This window comes from Mobula birostris, chromosome 5 (assembly GCF_030028105.1).
Source record: "Mobula birostris isolate sMobBir1 chromosome 5, sMobBir1.hap1, whole genome shotgun sequence".
Classification (NCBI taxonomy): Eukaryota; Metazoa; Chordata; class Chondrichthyes; order Myliobatiformes; family Myliobatidae; genus Mobula; species Mobula birostris.
In genome coordinates, this window is record NC_092374.1 from 91,096,473 (window position 1) to 91,114,018 (window position 17,546).

Consider the following 17,546-nt stretch of genomic DNA (forward strand, 5'->3'; position numbering starts at 1 on the left):
TGGAAGGAACTGCCAGTGGAAGTGGTGGGCAGGGGTTCGAATGCAACATTTAAGAGAAGCTGGCATAAGTATATCAATACGTACATGAAATCACGAGGGATCAATTACTGAGGTCAGGGTCCACTTGAATCTGGATGTTGCCTGTAGGTCAAACCCATATCTGGTGAGTCCTGGGGTGACATCAAAAGTTAGAGGCCTGGTGTTTGTGAATCTGAGAGTCTGAGGACAAGAACTAGAGACACAGGGGCAGCTTTGTGCTGGAGTTGGATGTGTGTGTGTGTGAATATATGTCTCTGTGTGAGTGTGTGTGTGAGAGAGTGGATAGGTGGGGAAGAGGTGGGAAAGACGATGCTTTATTGATGCTGTCTTTTCTTACGTCGTCTTGTCTTGCGTGATTCTGCTTAACACAGTGGACATGCTACGTTGATGCTAGAACACGTGGGCTGACTCCAGTTGTGTTGGTTGTTAACACAAATTACATATTTCACTGCACATTTTGATGTGTATGTGATTAAATAAATCTGAATGAGAGGGGTATGAAGGGCTTATAGTTCAGGCGTGCTTCAGTGGGACTAGCAGAATAACAGTTCGGGACACACTTAGATGGGTTGAGAGACCCATTACTGTGCTGCAGGGTACACTGACCCTATGATATATGACTGTGGCATCTCTCATTCCCTCTCCTCTCCCCAATCACTCAATCTCTCTCCCTACTCTCTCTTTTCTCACTTTCTCTTTTCCTTCTCTCTGACTCCCTTTTTCTCTCGCTCTTCTCTGTCTGTCTCACTCTTTCTCTGTCTCTTCTCTCCATCTCACTCATTCCCTCTCCTATTCCTCACTTATTCTCTCTCTCTCTCTGTCTGTTTGACTCTTTCTCTCTACCCTCCCTGCCTGCCTCTCCGTTCTGTCCATCTCCTCTGCGCATTCCCTCTCTCCGTCTGTGCCGCGACCTCCCGCCAGGGGAGGCGCTGTTCCAGGGTCCGCCGCCGCAGCTCCCACATCCTCTCTCTCTCTCCCCGTCGGACTCTGGGCTTCCCGCCCGGGGGAGGCGCTGTTCTGGGAGCTGCCGCCACCCTCACGTTCCCCTCCCTCGCCCCGTCTCCGCTGTGACCCGGAAGACCGAGCAATAGCGGGCTCTCCCCCCGAGCCAAGATGGGCACGTACGGGCCGGCCAACGAGAAACTCCGCAACCTGGAGGAGGTCGAGAAGGAGATCGCGCTCATCCTTCAGAGTGCAGGTGGGAATGGCGGTGGGGGTGAGGAGAAGGATGGGGAGGGGGGAGAGAGGGCGATAGGGGAAGGGGCATGAGGGGAGTGGGAAGGGGGATGAGGGTGGGGGGGATGGGCGGAGGAGAGGTGGATGAGGGGAGCGGGTTGGGGGAGAGCGGCGAGGAGGGGAAGGGGTGAGGGGGAGGTGGATGAGAGGAATGGGATGGGGGTGAGGGGAATGGTGAAGGGGTGGGGGGAAGGGGAGAGGGACGAGGAGGGGAACGGGGTGAGGGGGAAGGGGGAAAGGGGCGAGGAGGGGAGGGGGAGACAGGGGGAGGGGAGGAGAGGGAGGTGGACGAGAAAGGGTGGTCTCACTCGGAAGAATGAGGGGTGACCTCATTGAAACCTATCAAATGGTGAAAAGCTTTTATAAAGTAAATGTGGAGAGGATACTTCCTATGGTGGGAGAATTAAATCCACAGCTGCAGATTAGAGGGGCGTCCTTTGGAATGGAGAGGAGGAGAAATTTCATTAGCTGGAGAGTAGTGAATCTGTGGAATTCTTTGCCACTGGTGGTTATGGAGGCCAAGTCTGTAAACATATTTAAGGCAGAGGTTGATAGATTCTTGATTGATCAGGGCATGAAGGGATACAGGGAGAAGGCAGGAGAATGGGGCTGAGAGGAAAATTGGATCAGCCATGATGAAATGACAGATCAGACCGATGGGCCAAAAGGCCTAATTCTGCTCCTACATCTTATGAATAGAAAGAGAGAGGCTGTGAGATCCTATCGGGGATAAATAGAAGAAACTGATTTGTGGACCTCACTCAGATGAAAATCTCTGCGGGTAACCTTGTGACCCTGAGACAAACAGTTCAAAAGGAAACGAATTATGCCTAACATTTGGTTAATAAGTTGTTTAAGACAAACATCTGTTATTTTCTGTCAGAAAATCCCATTGGGAAAAGTGGTCTTTGACCAGGTAAAGAACTCCAAAAATATACACTCAGCGACAACTTATTAGGATATACAGTACCTGATAATGTGGTGTGGCCTTCCACTGCTGTAGGATGCTCTTCTGCACACCACTGTTGTAACATGTGTGGTTATCTGAGTTACTGTCACCCTCCTGTCAGCTTGAGTCATTCTGGCCATTCTTCTCTGACCTCTCTCATTACCAAGGCATTTTGGCCCACAGAACTGCCACTCACTGGATTTTTTTCTGTTTTTTGCACCATTCTCTGTAAACTCCAGACATTGTTGTGTGTGAAAATCCCAGGAGGAGCAGTTTTTGAGATGCTCAGACCACCCTGTCTGGCACCAGCAGTCAGTCACTTAGATCACATTTCTTTGGGCTGAAAAACAAATGAACCTCTTTTTCTTCTGATGGCGGTTGGCAGGCTAACATAAGGTGCAGTACTGCAACTTACTGAATAAAGAGGCAGGAGGTATACTGTCTATACCCCCACCCCCACCCCAAAATAACCTCGAATAGTACTTTTCATGAAGTCAAACACCCATTTATATACCTTACAATGGCAGCATGCTAACAGACTGCTGACTTACTGCCCATTATGCCGCCGGTGTTTCGGGCAGCAATGGAGGTTCTCCATCTCCGGTGATGTTCGGGTGTTCCTTCATGTCAGTAGCTTCCTCTTGGTTTTCACTCCTGTCAGTCAGGCAAGTCCCGGGTGGAGACTCGGGAATACCGTCACCTCAGATGTAGAAGGATCCTTCACTGCTGTTTCCATAACAAATTTGTTTGACCAGTCAGGGTTGTTCGCCCTGAACTGAACCCCCGAACCTGGAGGACCGGTGGACCACTCTTAGTCTGGCCTCTACCCTTTGACCTGTTTGGCATGGGTGACCCTACCAAGAACCAATGCATAAACCCTGACTCCAGGCAACATTGCCCTGTGGGTCATTGAGGCACGCAAGCCTCCAAACCACAACAAGGTCGTGGGCCTCTTGGAGGATCCTAACGGACTATCCATGTTAAACTGTGTCTGTCCCAAAGATCTCGATTTAGCATTTCAAGGCTAAAATGAAAGCAACCATCTCAGACCTGAAGACTGATATTTTGTTAGATAATCTTTTTTTAATAGTGATCCAAAACTTGGGAGCATAAACAGAAACAGCTGAATGACCTGTCACTGGGTCTTTTCAACCATCTGTATAGAAATGTAAGAATCCATAATATCTGCATTGCATATATTGCTGAACATCCTGTGCCACTGATAACTAATCACTCATCTCGATCTTTTCCTGATGGCCCAAATCAACTACAGGCAAAGGGAGAAACCATGGAGGGGTGATAGAAAGGGGTACACTGGGGCCATTATCGACATTAAGCAACCCAAAATTTTGTGCCCTTTCAGTTCCCATCCACTCAAGGCTGAAGACCTTACGAATACAAGCACTCTACTAATGTTGCCAGTATTGGATGACCAACTTCATGTCCTCTTATAATAACCCCAAAAAAATCATTGCTAGCTGTAACCTGTGTCGATGCAAAGTTACTTTGCCCATTTCTACCATTCATGATGAAATTGGGGGGTGGTTTAATCGCCCAATAACATAATCTCAATGCTTGAGCTTTGTCTGGGGCTTTCAGACTGCTGGTGAGGCTGACCCATAAGCAACACGTCCATAACCAAAGACAGATCCCATTAAAGCAATATATATTTGTTTAAGTGACCTACTGCTCACAGCCCAGTCACACCTAACTAAGCACCTGAACACGTTAAGGGTTTTTTTTGCACTTCCCTAGAATTTTATTTACTTGCACTTTCTGTGTTAGTCCTGTGTCCATTCACATATGTGGAAACTTTACCACTGACTCTTGTAGAAGAGATTTATTGTGTAACGAAAGCAATTATGAGTGTAATGTTCCTCTTAGAAAAACAAATGAATCTTTGCAAACAGATTTGCCCGCATTAGGATTGTTACCTTCAATGCTTTGACTACACAGGTATCTGTCTGAAGGTTTTTTTTAATCACAATGACTATTTTTTTCAACCATCTCCTCTGGCAACGCATTCTAGATCTCAACCACTCTATGTAAAACCAAAATCCTTTTCTTCTTATTCACCTGTTCGGGGTGTCAAGGTGGCGTAGTGGTTAGCTCAACGTTTTACAGTACTGGTGACCCGGGTTCAATTCCTGCCGCTGCCTGTAAAGAATTTATATATTCTTCCTGTGACCGCATGGGTTTGCTTCGGGTGCACCGGTTTCCTCCTACAGTCCAAAGACGTACCAGTTGATTGGTTAAATGGTTATTGTAAATTGTCCTGTGATTGGGCCAGGGTTGAATCAGGGAGATGCTAGGTGGCAGGGTTCGAAGGTCCAGAAGGGCGTATTCTGTGCTATAGCTCAATAACTAAATAATTATAAATAAATAAAATTTAACCCCCTCCCCACTGACACCCCCATTCATCTACTTCATTAATATCTGCCTGCGGTTTCCTAACATAGAATTTATATTCCTGCCTGCCTTCCATGCTGCACCATCATCAATATATAATGATTTGGAAATGTCTGAGTCAACATTTGAGAAAGTATTAATCATAGCATTAAAAAGGAGTGGGCCACACACACTCCCCTGTGGAGTCTAATTCTCCTTAGAAAATGTTGTTCCAACTCTAACGTATCCTCCTATCATGTAAAGAGTCTTGAATCCACTTGAACGTTCTACCACTTATTCCCATCTTTTCTATTTTAAGCAACAATCTTTGTGTCCATAACAATATCACAAGCTTTCTCCGTAGCAGAGAAAACTGCAACCATTGGTTCTTTACTAACTTGGGCATTACGAATATCAGATTCCAATCTTAGCACTAAGCCCATGGTCATCCTCCCTTTACGAAATCCAGCTTGATATGCAACTAATTTTCCACTGCTTTCCACAAAGGAAGAAAGCCTTGCTATAATCATTCGTTCTATTATGTTGCATACATTTGAAGTTAGCAAAATAGGTCTATGCCTGAAAGGATCTGATTAATCCTTACCAGGTTTCAATATAGGGATAACAACTGCTAATTTCCAAGAAGGAGGAAGTCACCCTTCAACCCATATAGTATTAAAAGAATTTGAAAACCAAGACAAGTTTGAAATCCGATAACCATGTTAACATACTTCAACTCAAATCATCTTTCCCAGGTGATGTCTGACCAGCACTATTAACAAAGTTCAAACAATGCAAATTCAACATCCAAGCAGGAACTGAAACATTTTTTTTCCTTAGCAATTTGAGGATTGCTTGCCAAAATGGTTTCTCTATAAAACCTCTCTTCTTTCCTTAAATTGGCCAAACTATGTACACTGATGTATTTTTGCTAATAATTCTTTTTCAGAGACAGTAACTGCAACTTGCTTTCCACCATACAATGCATCAAGTTTTCTAATTCCCCCACACCCCTCTATTTTCCATATGAAACCCCAAACTTCCCCTATCTGGGTCTCTTTCCCAGTGCTATCACAGTAGGTTCTCCAAGACACTTCCTTTGCTGTTCTCACTACTTTTCTAACTATAGCTTGTGCTCTTTTATATTGAATGAAAGACGAATAGGAGAAACACTGCCCAACTTGCCTAAAAGCTTTATACCCCTCCATCACTTCTCTTCTATATTTATCCATCCACCAGGGAACTGCTCCCCTTTTATTATCTCCCAGCGATCTGGGAATTCATTCCTCAGCTATTGAGTTGAGTACAGAGCACAAGGTATCTCAATATCCTCTAAAACCAAATGATGAGGAAATCTACTTCCATATAAATGATCAAGTGCATAGCAATTTACTTTTTAAAATCCCATCTGGGGATATAAGAACCTTTCCTTTGATACACATCTATTTCCATTGTACAGATAATGGGGAAATTATGGCTACTCACTGTTGTATCATTATATGTTTCACAGTAACACACACTTGCTCTATCCTCAGATGCCAGCATAAAATCTATAGCAGAAACAGTGTTTGTTAAATAGATTTATCCTTGTTCTCTAACAAACCAATCAACTTTCTTCCAGAAAGTCTTCCACCAGCGTCACTACAACCCCACGTAGTTCTACGAGCATTAGAATCCCCTCATCATAGTTTTCCCATTCCCACCCGCACTTTCCAATACATCAGATGTTATCCTTTCAAAGTAATTTTATAATCAGAGTACATATATGTCACCACATACAACCTTGAGATTCATTTTCCTGTGGCCATACTCAGCAAATCTATAGAATAGTAACTATAACAGGATCAATTAAAGATCAGCCAGAGTGCAGAAGACAACAAACTGTGCAAATGCAAGTATACATAAATAACAATAAATAACAAGAACATGAGATAAAGAGTCATTAAAGTGAGATCATTGGTTGTGGGAATATTTCAATGGATGGGTAAGTGAGTACAGTCACCCCTTTTATTCAAGAACCTGATGGTTGAAGGGTAGTAACTTTTCACGAGTCATAACAATTATTAGCTGTAATTTACTATTTTTTCCCAAGTTACAACCACAATTGACTGATAAACAGCCCCAATCTCCAAAACTCTATGTGTCATCCCACTTTTAACAAAGGCAATCACTGTTCCTCCATTGCCCAGTTCCATCACTACTTATTTCAACATAATCTTGTCTCTTAAAACTTAGACAAGATTTCGGCCAGGTTTCCTGTACACACATAACATCAAGTTTATTTGGTAAATCTTCAGTAAATTTCTTAAGCTCTTCACCATTAGCTAACAGGCTTCTAGTATTGCATAGATTAGAAAAAAAAATTAGCAAACCCCTTTTGGGGTCTGAACATTATTTACTCCTCCACGGTTTTCTGATATACAGGACACTGCATATGCAGAACTATATTCTGCTTCACAGTTGCTACATTTTAGGTTAACGTGTTTTCTACAATTACCATAATCATGTTCATCACGTCTACAACACTTGCACGCGGCTGCTACAGTACATGGCCAAACCCCTGCCACTGAAAACATCTCAGAGACTCAACCAATATTACTCGTATAACCTAAATTAACCCTACCCAGCAACTCTCTTTGTGTCAAATTTAATCCAAAATTGAATAAATTTTAGAATAATTCCAATTACCTGGAAGGTAGCAGGTGTATAGAGAAGAAAGAGGAGGAAGAGAAAAAGGGGGGCGGGGGGGGGTCACTGTTGGCAACTTCACTAAAGGAGAATTGCAGAGTGTGTACTGTGCCCGATGCACCCCCTCCCCCCACCGTCCCCGTCCCCACCCCATCCTTGGTGCAGCGCATTGAGGAATGTGAATGTGGTCACAGAACAAAAATAGCTGAAGTCAGCGTGGTTTCCTTTATGGAAAATCTTGCCTTACAAATCTGTTGGAATTCTTTGAGGAAATAACAGGGAAGCTAGACAAAGGGGAGTCAGTGGGTGTTGTTTACCTGGCTTTCGACAAGGTGCTGCACATGAGGCTGCTAAAGACAAGAGCCCTTGTTAGTTCTTCAAAGAATTCCGACAGACTTGTCAGGAAGGGTACTAGCATGGATCGAAGACTGGCTGATAGGCAGGCGGAGGGGCCGTTTCTGACTGGCTACAGGGGTCGGTGATGCGACCGCTTCTTTTCACGTTACATGCCGGTGATCCGGATGATGGAATGAAAGTTTGTGGACGATACTGTTACGTACCCCGTAACTGGGTTGCCAAAGCAGCAGAAATGGACCACTCAGTTGGAGTCTGGATTACTGGAACTAAGCAAGTTTTATTAAAGAAATAAGCAACACGGTACTCTAATAGTAAGGATATAAATGCAACAGGTTAGCACTGAATAAACACACATGTACACAGAACTAGGATAATAGGGTCAATCAGCTCTATCGCAGTCTAGGGGTAAAACGTTCAATCTCAAGTGACAGAGTTCAGTTTAGTTCAGTTCGCAGTAATCGCCGTCGTGCCGTTGGGGAGAGAGAGAGCTAATGCTGATATTCAAATTGGATTCAACAGACCTTTGATATTCCTCGCAGTTAGCTTTCAGGCGAGCCCTTTGTAATGTCTTCTGAGGTCACCGACTGTGACCCCTCCGTTCCAGATACGATCGTTCCTCTGCGGTGAACCCGGCACCCAGGCAAGGGCGGACACACACACTGGGTTCCCGCTGACCGTATCTTTCCACCCTGTGCGTCTATGGCTGGTCCCGCGACCAGTCCTCCAAAACTCCCACTGACTTGTGGGGGGCACACCGGTTCCAGGGTCTCGTTACCTCGTGTTGTCGTGTGTGGTGTCTTAGCCAACCTGCCCCTTTTTATCCCCCTGCTGGGGTATCGCCTGTCCATCACACTTCAAACAGTTCAGGGTTCAAAAGGAGCCGGTCTTGACAATACTCAGACCGGTGTCTCTTTCCGTTAAACTCTCTCCTCTCTTCATTAACATTTCCAAATACTGCTCCATTGTCTTACTTATCTCTCTCTCCTGAAGACAGGTGGCAGATCAACTGATGATCCCACTGGTGCTAGCACAGGACAGTTAACATCTTAGTCTATGTGTACTTTTGTAACCCTCTTTCATCACACCCATCCCCTTTAAGGATTTTTACCGGGGTAAAAATTATAAGCATGAATACATTATTAGATACACACAAATATACATCTTCATCAGCTATTTGGCTAATACAGAGAATTTTAAGTTGTCAACACCTTGACAGACAGTCAGCAATCACATTTTCTGTTCCTTTTATATGTGTTATTTTAATAATCCTCTCAAGCCAGGCTCCAACTTAGCAGACTTCATAGTGGCCGAAAACACTGATGAATTGTGACCAGTGTAACCTCTCATTGGGTTTCATCCCGGACCACGACAACAAGGGTCGTCCCATCCCGACTTAGATTTCTTTTGCAAGGGCTTAGTAGGAGGGGGAGGGGTAGTACCCGCAAAGTTATTGCAAAACTTCCTACAGTACCCCACCATCTCCAAGAGCCTTCTGAGGGCCCTCTTGTCTGTCGGGGTTGGGATGTCAGAGATAGCCCGCACCTTACCTTGCATCGCTGCCAGCTGCTCCTGTGTTATCACAATTCCCAAATAAGTGACCTTCGCGTGGCTGAACTCATTTTTTTCAAGGTTCACTATCAAGCTGGCTTCAGACAGCCGTATTACATCGCCAATATACACTTCTGTGTTCTTTAGCCCTTTCGTCACTGAATTACTCATTCTATAGGGGTGTTGCTCAGTCGGCTGACCTAGCGTGACAAGCACCACCCAACGTCTCAGTTCTTTGCATCGCCTCGGGACAATCAAACACACGTGTGCGAGCCGTTTAATTAGCTCTCCTAAAGGGTCGCTTTGTTCGGGGATTAAGGGAGAGACCTTATCAGCAGAGCTGGCCAAAACAATAGTCTTCTCCCATCTGGTCGGTACCATACTCATCTTTTCAAAATGGATTTTCCCCTTATCAGGTGGCACCCTAGCTTCATTGATTTCCGCGCTAACACCGACTAGGTTTGTTAGCATATCAAAAGCCTGTGACCATCTCAGTTCGCGTCTGCAATAATCAATAACATCCTTCCTCCTGTGCAGCCAGAAAAACTCTCTCATGGCTCCGCCGACTGTTTCCTTCAGCACCTCAAAATGTCCACCGAGGGGTACCTTGTGGGCCAGGTTAAAAATCTCATCCCCATAACTCTTTTGCACCACCCCCCATTCCTCATCTGCGGTACTTGGTCTCCCTTCCTTCCTTAGCACCTCCCCCTTCACACCATAATTCACTGGCTCCCTTCCTAATTCTGTTTCACAGAGAGCTGTTTCCTCGTCTCGCTCCTGTGCCTGTATAAAGTCCTTCTTTTCTAATGATAAATCTACCTTAATTTCCCCACTTCCTCCTGTTTCATTACGCTCCTTCTTTTCACCTTCTACCCCCTCCTCGTACAAGGCTGGTAGAAACGTCTCAGCAGTCTCTCTGAACATACAGCGAGTCACTGCGCAAACAGGATGAACTTGTGAGTCCATGGGCGGGGCCTTAATGCTGGCAGGCTGAACTGTCAATCTCACTGCTGGGTACACCTCCCCGCCAGCGAGGTCATTACCGAGTAAGGTTTCCACGCCTTTCATCGGTAATTCGAGCCTCACCCTGAACGTGACCCGTCCAGAGACCAAGTCGCTTTTTAGGTGTATCTGGTGCAAAGGGACTGCTTCTGTCCCTTCCCCAGTACCTTTGACCTCTACCTCCCCAGTCTGGGTCTCTGAACTAAACTCTAACACACTCTTCAATATCAATGACTGACACGCTCCCGTGTCTCTCCAGATCCGTACTGGAACTAGGTTTAACCCCTCCTTCACCGACACCAATCCGGCCGAGATAAACCTCTCGCGCCCTTCCTGAACTTTGCTAGCCCCCTCCTCTCCTAGCGGTTTGTTTACCAACTCAATACAGCCAGTCGGAAACGCCGCCTTTCCTTTTCCCGTCTCCTTCTTTAGGGCAAAGCACCTGGACGCAAAGTGTCCGGCTTTCCCACAATTATGACATACGACCCCAGGAGACTTCCTACCAGACTGCTCCCGGTCTACCTTATCCTTCTCACTAGTCCCTGGCTTATTTTCTGACTTTTCTGGCGGACTCTCCCCGCCATCCTGACTACCCTTCTGGTAGCCTTTACTCGGGGCAAACTTCATTTTATGCGTCAACGCGTACTCATCCGCTAACTTGGCAGTTGCGGCTAACGTGGCTGCCTCTTTCTCATCTAGGTAGGGTCTCATACCTTCAGGGACACAACCTTTAAACTGCTCAATCAGGATCAGCTCTAGCAGTCTGTCATAATCCCCATTTACCCCCTTCGAGGCGCACCAACGCTCACAATATGTCTGCATCTCACGGGCAAACTCTAAATACGTGCGGTCCCACTGTTTCCTCGCATTCTGGAACCTCTGCTGGTATGCCTCCGGGACCAACTCATAAATCCTGAGGATGGCCTCTTTCACCACCTCATACCTCTGAGCATCATCCGCGGACAAAGCCGAGTAAATTTGTTGGGCTTTTCCTTTAAGTACACTGTGAAGCAAAACAGCCCACTTATCCCTCGGCCAGTCCTGACTTGCAGCAACTTTTTCGAAATGGAGAAAGTACCAATCCACACCGGTATCGTCAAATGGGGGAACCAGCCCAACCTCCTGGGTCGCCCTGAACCCTCCACCTTGGTTCGGCATGGGCCCCTGCTCTGCCCTTATCTTTAACCCCTCCAGCTCGAATTCCCTTTCCCTCTGTTTCTCTCTCTCTTGCCGTTCTAACTGTTTCTCTTTGTGTTCTAGCTGCCGTACCCGGAACTCGTGCTCGAGTCTCAGTTTTTCAAGCTGCACCTGTACTGCGTCTCCACCAGGTTTTCCAATAGATATCACCTCCAGTTCCCCTTGGGGAAACACACCTTTAGATACATAGTGCTCTACGATAGCTCTGTGTATCTCCTCTCTCCTCATTGTCGACTTCCCCTTAACAAGATTCAACCGTTTGGCCACAGCTGCCAATTCCGCTTTCTTGGCATCCTCTAATGCCTCCAAGGTCGGCGCCTTTAGAAATTCCTCAGCCTCCATTTCTACTGTTTGCCTTTTCTTTCTTTCGGGAATTTTAACCCAATCAATTTACTCTGTCCCAAATTTAGCGTTCAAAATCGTGGACAAGAACCCCACTTATGTTACGTACCCTGTAACTGGGTTGCTAAACCAGCAGAAATGGATCACTCAGTTGGAGTCTGGATTACTGGAACTAAGAAAGTTTTATTAAAGAAATAAGCAACACAGTACTCTAATAGTAAGGATATAAATGCAACAGGTTAGCAATGAATAAACACACATGTACACAGAACTAGGATAATAGGATCAATCAAGCTCTATCGCAGTCTAGGGGTAAGATGATCAATCACAAGTGACAGAGTTCAGTTTAGTTCAGTTCGCAGTAATCGCTGTCGTGCCGTTGGAGAGAGAGAGAGCGAATGCTGATATTCAAATCGGATTCAACAGACCTTTGATATTCCTCGCAGTTAGCTTTCGGGCGAGCCCTTTGTAATGTCTTCTGAGGTCACCAACTGTGACCCCTCCGTTCCAGATACGGTCGTTCCTCTGCGGTGAACCCGGCACCCAGGCAAGGGTGGACACACACACCAGGTTCCAGCCGACTGAATCTTTCCATCCTGTGCGTCTATGGCTGGTCCCACGACCAGTCCACCAAAAACTCCCACTGACTTGTGGGGGGCACACCGCTTCCAGGGTCTCGTTACCTCGTGGTGTCGTGTGTGGTGTCTTAGCCAACCTGCCCCTTTTTATCCCCCTGCTGGGATATCGCCTGTCCATCACACTTCAAACAGTTCAGGGTTCAAAAGGAGCCGGTCTTGACAATATTCAGTCCGGTGTCTCTTTCCGTTAAACTCTCTCGTCTCTTCATTAACATTTCCAAATGCTGCTCCATTGTCTTACTTATCTCTCTCTCTCCTGAAGACAGGTGGCAGATCAACTGTTGATCCCACTGGTGCCAGCACAGGACAGTTAACATCTTAGTCTATGTGTACTTTTGTAACCCTCTTTCGTCACAATACGAAGATAGGTGTGGGGCAGTAGAAGGGCTTGGACATACGAGGGCAATGCGTGAAGAAGTGGCAGATGGAATACGCTGTGTCAGAGAGTGTATGATCACACACTTTGATAGAAGAGATAAGGACATGAATTATTGTCCTAATGGGGAAATCAGAGGTACCACAGGACTTGGGAGTCCTTGTGCAATATTAGCTTTCATTTTGAGAGAACTAGGATACAAAAGCAAAAATACAATGCTGAGGCTTTTTCAGGCATTGGTGAGACTGCATTTGGAGTAGTCTGAACAGTTTTACATGGATCAGTACAGTATAGGCACAGGCTCTTCAGCACTCAGTATTCAGCCCAGCCAAATTAATGATCCAAAGGCCTATTAAATGAGTCCCCTATGCCTACACAATGTCCATATCCCTTCATTTTCCTCACATTCGTGTGCCTGTCGAGATGTCTCTTAAATGTCCCTATTATATCTGCCTGTACGAGGGCCCCTTATCCTAGAAAGGATGCGCTGGCAGTGGAGAGGGTCCAGAGGAGGTTCACAAGAATGATCCTGGGAATGAAAGGGTTAACATAATGAGGAGGGTTTGATGGCTCCGGGCCTGTACTCACTGGAGAGTGGAAGGATGAGCTGGAGGGGAGGGGGGGATATCCCATTGAAACCTATTCAGTATTGAAAGGCCTTGAGTGAATGTGAAGAGGATGTTTCCATGCGTGGGGGAGTCTAGGACCAGAGGCACAACTTCTGATTGGAAGGACGTCCCTTTAGAAAAGAGATGAGGAGTTTATTTAGCTAGACAGTGGTGAATCTGTGGAATTCATTGCCACAGTCGGGTGTGGAAGCCTAGTCATTGGATGTATTTAAAGCAGGGGTTGATATGTTCTTGATTAGTATGGACACCAAAGGTTACAGGGAGAAGGCAGGATGATGGGATTGAGAGGGAAAGTAAATCAGCCATGATGCAATGGGAGCAGGCTCGATGGACCGAATGGCCCAGTTCAGCTCCTCGGTCTTATGGGGTGATTCTGAGTGAAGAGAGAAGATAAGGGGGTTTCTGGGTGAGAGAGATGAGTGTTTCTGAGTGGGAAGGAGATAAGGGGCTTCTGGGTGAAGGCGGTAGATGATGGGGAGATAGGATTCTGGGTGAAGGGGAAGATGGGGGTAATTCTAGGTGGGGAGAAAGATGGGGGCAGTTTCTGAATGGGAATGAGAGGCTGATTTACAGCGGATTTCTGAGGTGGGGGGCTGGGGAGAGTTTCTGGGTGGCAGGAGTGTGAGGGTTTATCAGTGGGAAGGAGGGTGGTTCCTAATGGGAGAATGGAGGTGTTTCTGGGTGGGTGAGGGTGTGGGGTGATCCTGAGTGGGAGGGAATCCCCTGGGTGTAGGTGATGGAGGGAGAAGCTTCCTCCTTGTTTTGGCTCTCATACCCTCCATCTCCCGCACATCTACCAATAGCGCTCTGACCTGCCCTGCCTTTCTCCCCCTCCTGCCCACCCACACTGTCAGCCAGCGCCATCCTGGAGATGTCAAAGGAGAAGGTGACGGAGAGGACGCTGGACCGACACGCCACCCAGTTCACTACCTCCGTCCAACGGGTGGAGATGGAGCTCTCCAGCCAGATCCGCTACCTCACCCAGGTGAGTCCTGTACTCCCCAGCACCTCCCCTCCCATCCCCAACCCCCACCCTCCCGGTCCAGTACATTGGGGGGAGGGTGCTGTCGTACCACGTTAACAAACAGCAGAGAAACCTCGTCACGTGTAACTTGCCAGCAGACCTTTCTGAGTTGTGACAGGTGCTGTCTAAACTCTTTTTTCCCCCTCTCCCCTTCACCTCTTCACCGTCATCTATGAATCTATATCTTCCCCCCATCTCTCCCACCCTCTCTCCCCCATGCCCCCTCTCCCTCTCCTCTCTCCCCCACTGTGTTGTGTGTGTGTGTGTGTCTCCCTTTGTCACTCTTGCATATTCACCCTCTGTCTGTTCCCATCTCCGTTTCTCTGTTCCTCTCCTCCTGATTCCCCCTCTCTGCTGTCTCCCTTGTTCTGTCTGTACATCTCTCCATTTCCCCCTGATTTCTCTGATTCGCCCTCTCCTCCCCCACCCCGAATCCCGACTCTCCTTGCCCAGGTCGCCACAGGACAGCCTCACGAAGGTTCCAGTTACTCGGCACGGAAGGATGCTCAGATGGCAGTGAACCGTGTGGAGTACACCCACCTCAAGGTGCGAGACCTGGCCCGGACCTGCGACCAGATGCTGGAGCACCCGTGACCCTTGGCCGTGGGCCGAGTCCGTCCTGTCCATCTGTACGCCCCGCCCTCCAGGGACCTGTAACACGGCCGGGCGCCTCTGTGTGTTCGCCGGACACGGCCTGGCTCACGATCCGGTTACAGTCCGTCCGCCTCTGCCACTCGGTCTGTTTAACGCTGAACCAAATGGAGGGTCTCTGGATGTGAACGTGGGAGAAGGAGGGGGTGACAGCATGGGGCGCTCCAGGCAGGACGGGGGACAGAACAGGGTCCTGATCCATAATGACTGAGGGGTCTCTTGTACCATGTGAACTCCTGCTGAACACCGCCCTCCTGCCTTCCTCACTACCTCCTCCCTTCCCTCCCCCACTGCTCACCCTCCCTTACCCTGTCTCTCCCCTACCCTTACTCCTCACTCTCCCACCCTCCCATCATTTCTCCCAACTCCCCCACCTCCCCTTCCCCTCACCTTTGCCCTTTTCCCCTCCCCACTCTTTTCCCTCAGCACTTCCCTCACTCCTACTCAACCCCTCAAATTTCCACAGAAATTCTCATCTCCCCTGCCCTCCTCACATCTCATCAACCCCTGCACCCTCCCCACCCTCCCCTCCCTCCCCTCCCTGTTCCATCACTTGCACTGATGCTGGAATTGGAGTCGCTGTGGTTGAAGCGGGTGCAGTAAAGAGGTGTTTGGGTGCATTGGGGAATAGTTAGGATGCAGAGTGATGGATGGATGCTGGCTGCTGGGGAAGGGGAGGGTGATGCTGGATGCTGTGAGGTGTGTGTGGATGCAGGGTACTGTGGGGAGTGTTTGAGAGGAATGGGTGTGAGGGGACGGTAATAGGTACTGGTGTGGGAGGGAGTGGCTACTAGGGGTGGGGGATGGTGGTGTTTACTGGGTAAAGGAGCTGGGTGTTGGGGGTGGGAGAGTGCAGTATGTGTGGGGAATTGAGATGGGGGGTGCTGGGGAAGGGGGATGGGTGCAGGTTGCTGCTTTGACGGGGAACATCTCCACGTACACTCTCTCCCATTGTTGTGAGCTGTGATCAGTGTATTGGGCGTCTCTTGGTCCCGCGTTGTATTTCTGTGTCTGCAGGGGTCAATCCCCCTGAAATAAATGGAAAGCAGTGGACCTCTTGTGCAAGTCCCTGGTAGTTCTATGGTCCTTTCCCCCTTCCCGGGAAGGGGAGGTCACACCAGCTCATTATCACTGACCACCAACACACACCCCGCATCGGGCTTCTTATCTACGTCTCAGATTGGGACACTACATGAACAGAATCTCTCCAGCAGCGCTGGTGGGTACCTCGAAAGAGTTGTTTAATTCAGCCTAGTAGTAGCATTCTTAGGTGTGGTGATATTGATCCAGAGGTTCTTCGGAAGTCAAGGTGAGGCATAAAACTTGGTGATTACGACTGCTTTATGAGTGTCACAAGAACAAAGAATGCAGAAAGAAAAAGAAAGCTTAGTCTTCAAGTCAAGTCAAGTTTGTTGTAATTTAACTATATACATCTATACAACATATATTTCCATGAAATGTATATGAGAATGGTTCTCCGAACCAGGTTGTAAAATACAGTGGTACACATAACATGCAATAAGGTAATCACAATAACTTATGAAGGTAACACGAAACTTTAGACTGGAGATAAGAACATTCCATAACAAACTATGAAACAACTGGATTCAAGTGGCAAGACGCCTGTTGCAGAAAAACAGAGAAACTTCTCGGAAAATACGCAATCAGCTAGACTACAGTTACTAGAAAATTCACGGAATAATTACATTTTTTTTTCTATTGAGATACAGTGGGGAATCGGCCCTTCGAGCCCCGCCACCCAGCGACCCCCGATTTAATCGGATCCTAACCATGGGACCATTTACAATGACCAATTAACCTACCAACTGGTAGGTCTTTGGACTGTGGGAGGAAACCGGAGCACCCGGAGGAAACCTGAGTGGTCACAGGGAAAACAAGCAAACTCCTTACTGATGGTGGCAGGAATTGAACTTGGGTCACCAGTGTTGCGCTAACCACTACACTATGTGGGCGATTATATAAAAATAGTAAGTAAGCTTACGAAAGTTAAACTACAGGGTTATTACTGGAAGAATTTAAATTATATGTGCTATTCCAACAGTGCCCACTGGGGAGCACTTCAAGTGAGATCTCAATCATCAGAATCAGGTTTATTATCGTTGACATACAGTTGCAAGAAAAAGCTTGTGAACCTTTTGCATTTACTTGGGGTTCTCCATTAATTACTCATAAAATGTGGTCGGACCTTCATCTAAGTCACAATAACAGACAAACACAACCTGCCTAAATTAATAACACACAAACAATTGTACTTTTTGTCAATACTGAGTACTCCACTTAAACAATTACAGTCCAGGTTTAAAAAAGTATGCGAACCTCTGGTGTGATGCCTTTTACAAAAGCTATTTGGGGTCGGGTGTCCAGTCAATGAGATGAGATTGGAGGTGTTGGTTGTAGAGGTCCCCTGCCCTATTAAAAAAAAGACACACAAAGTCAGGTTACTGACAGAGCCTGCTCTTCT

General features: G+C 47.1%; 1 protein-coding gene across 1 annotated transcript; it reads left to right on the plus strand.

The window, feature by feature from the left end:
* Window positions 1-1,071: 1,071 nt before the first annotated feature.
* med11 (mediator complex subunit 11) lies at window positions 1,072-15,593 on the plus strand. Its single transcript, XM_072258411.1, has 3 exons — window positions 1,072-1,237; window positions 14,244-14,374; window positions 14,867-15,593. The coding sequence occupies exons 1-3, from the start codon at window positions 1,153-1,155 to the stop codon at window positions 15,005-15,007; spliced, it is 357 nt and encodes a 118-aa protein (XP_072114512.1). The 5' UTR covers window positions 1,072-1,152; the 3' UTR covers window positions 15,008-15,593.
* The last annotated feature ends 1,953 nt before the right edge of the window (window positions 15,594-17,546 follow it).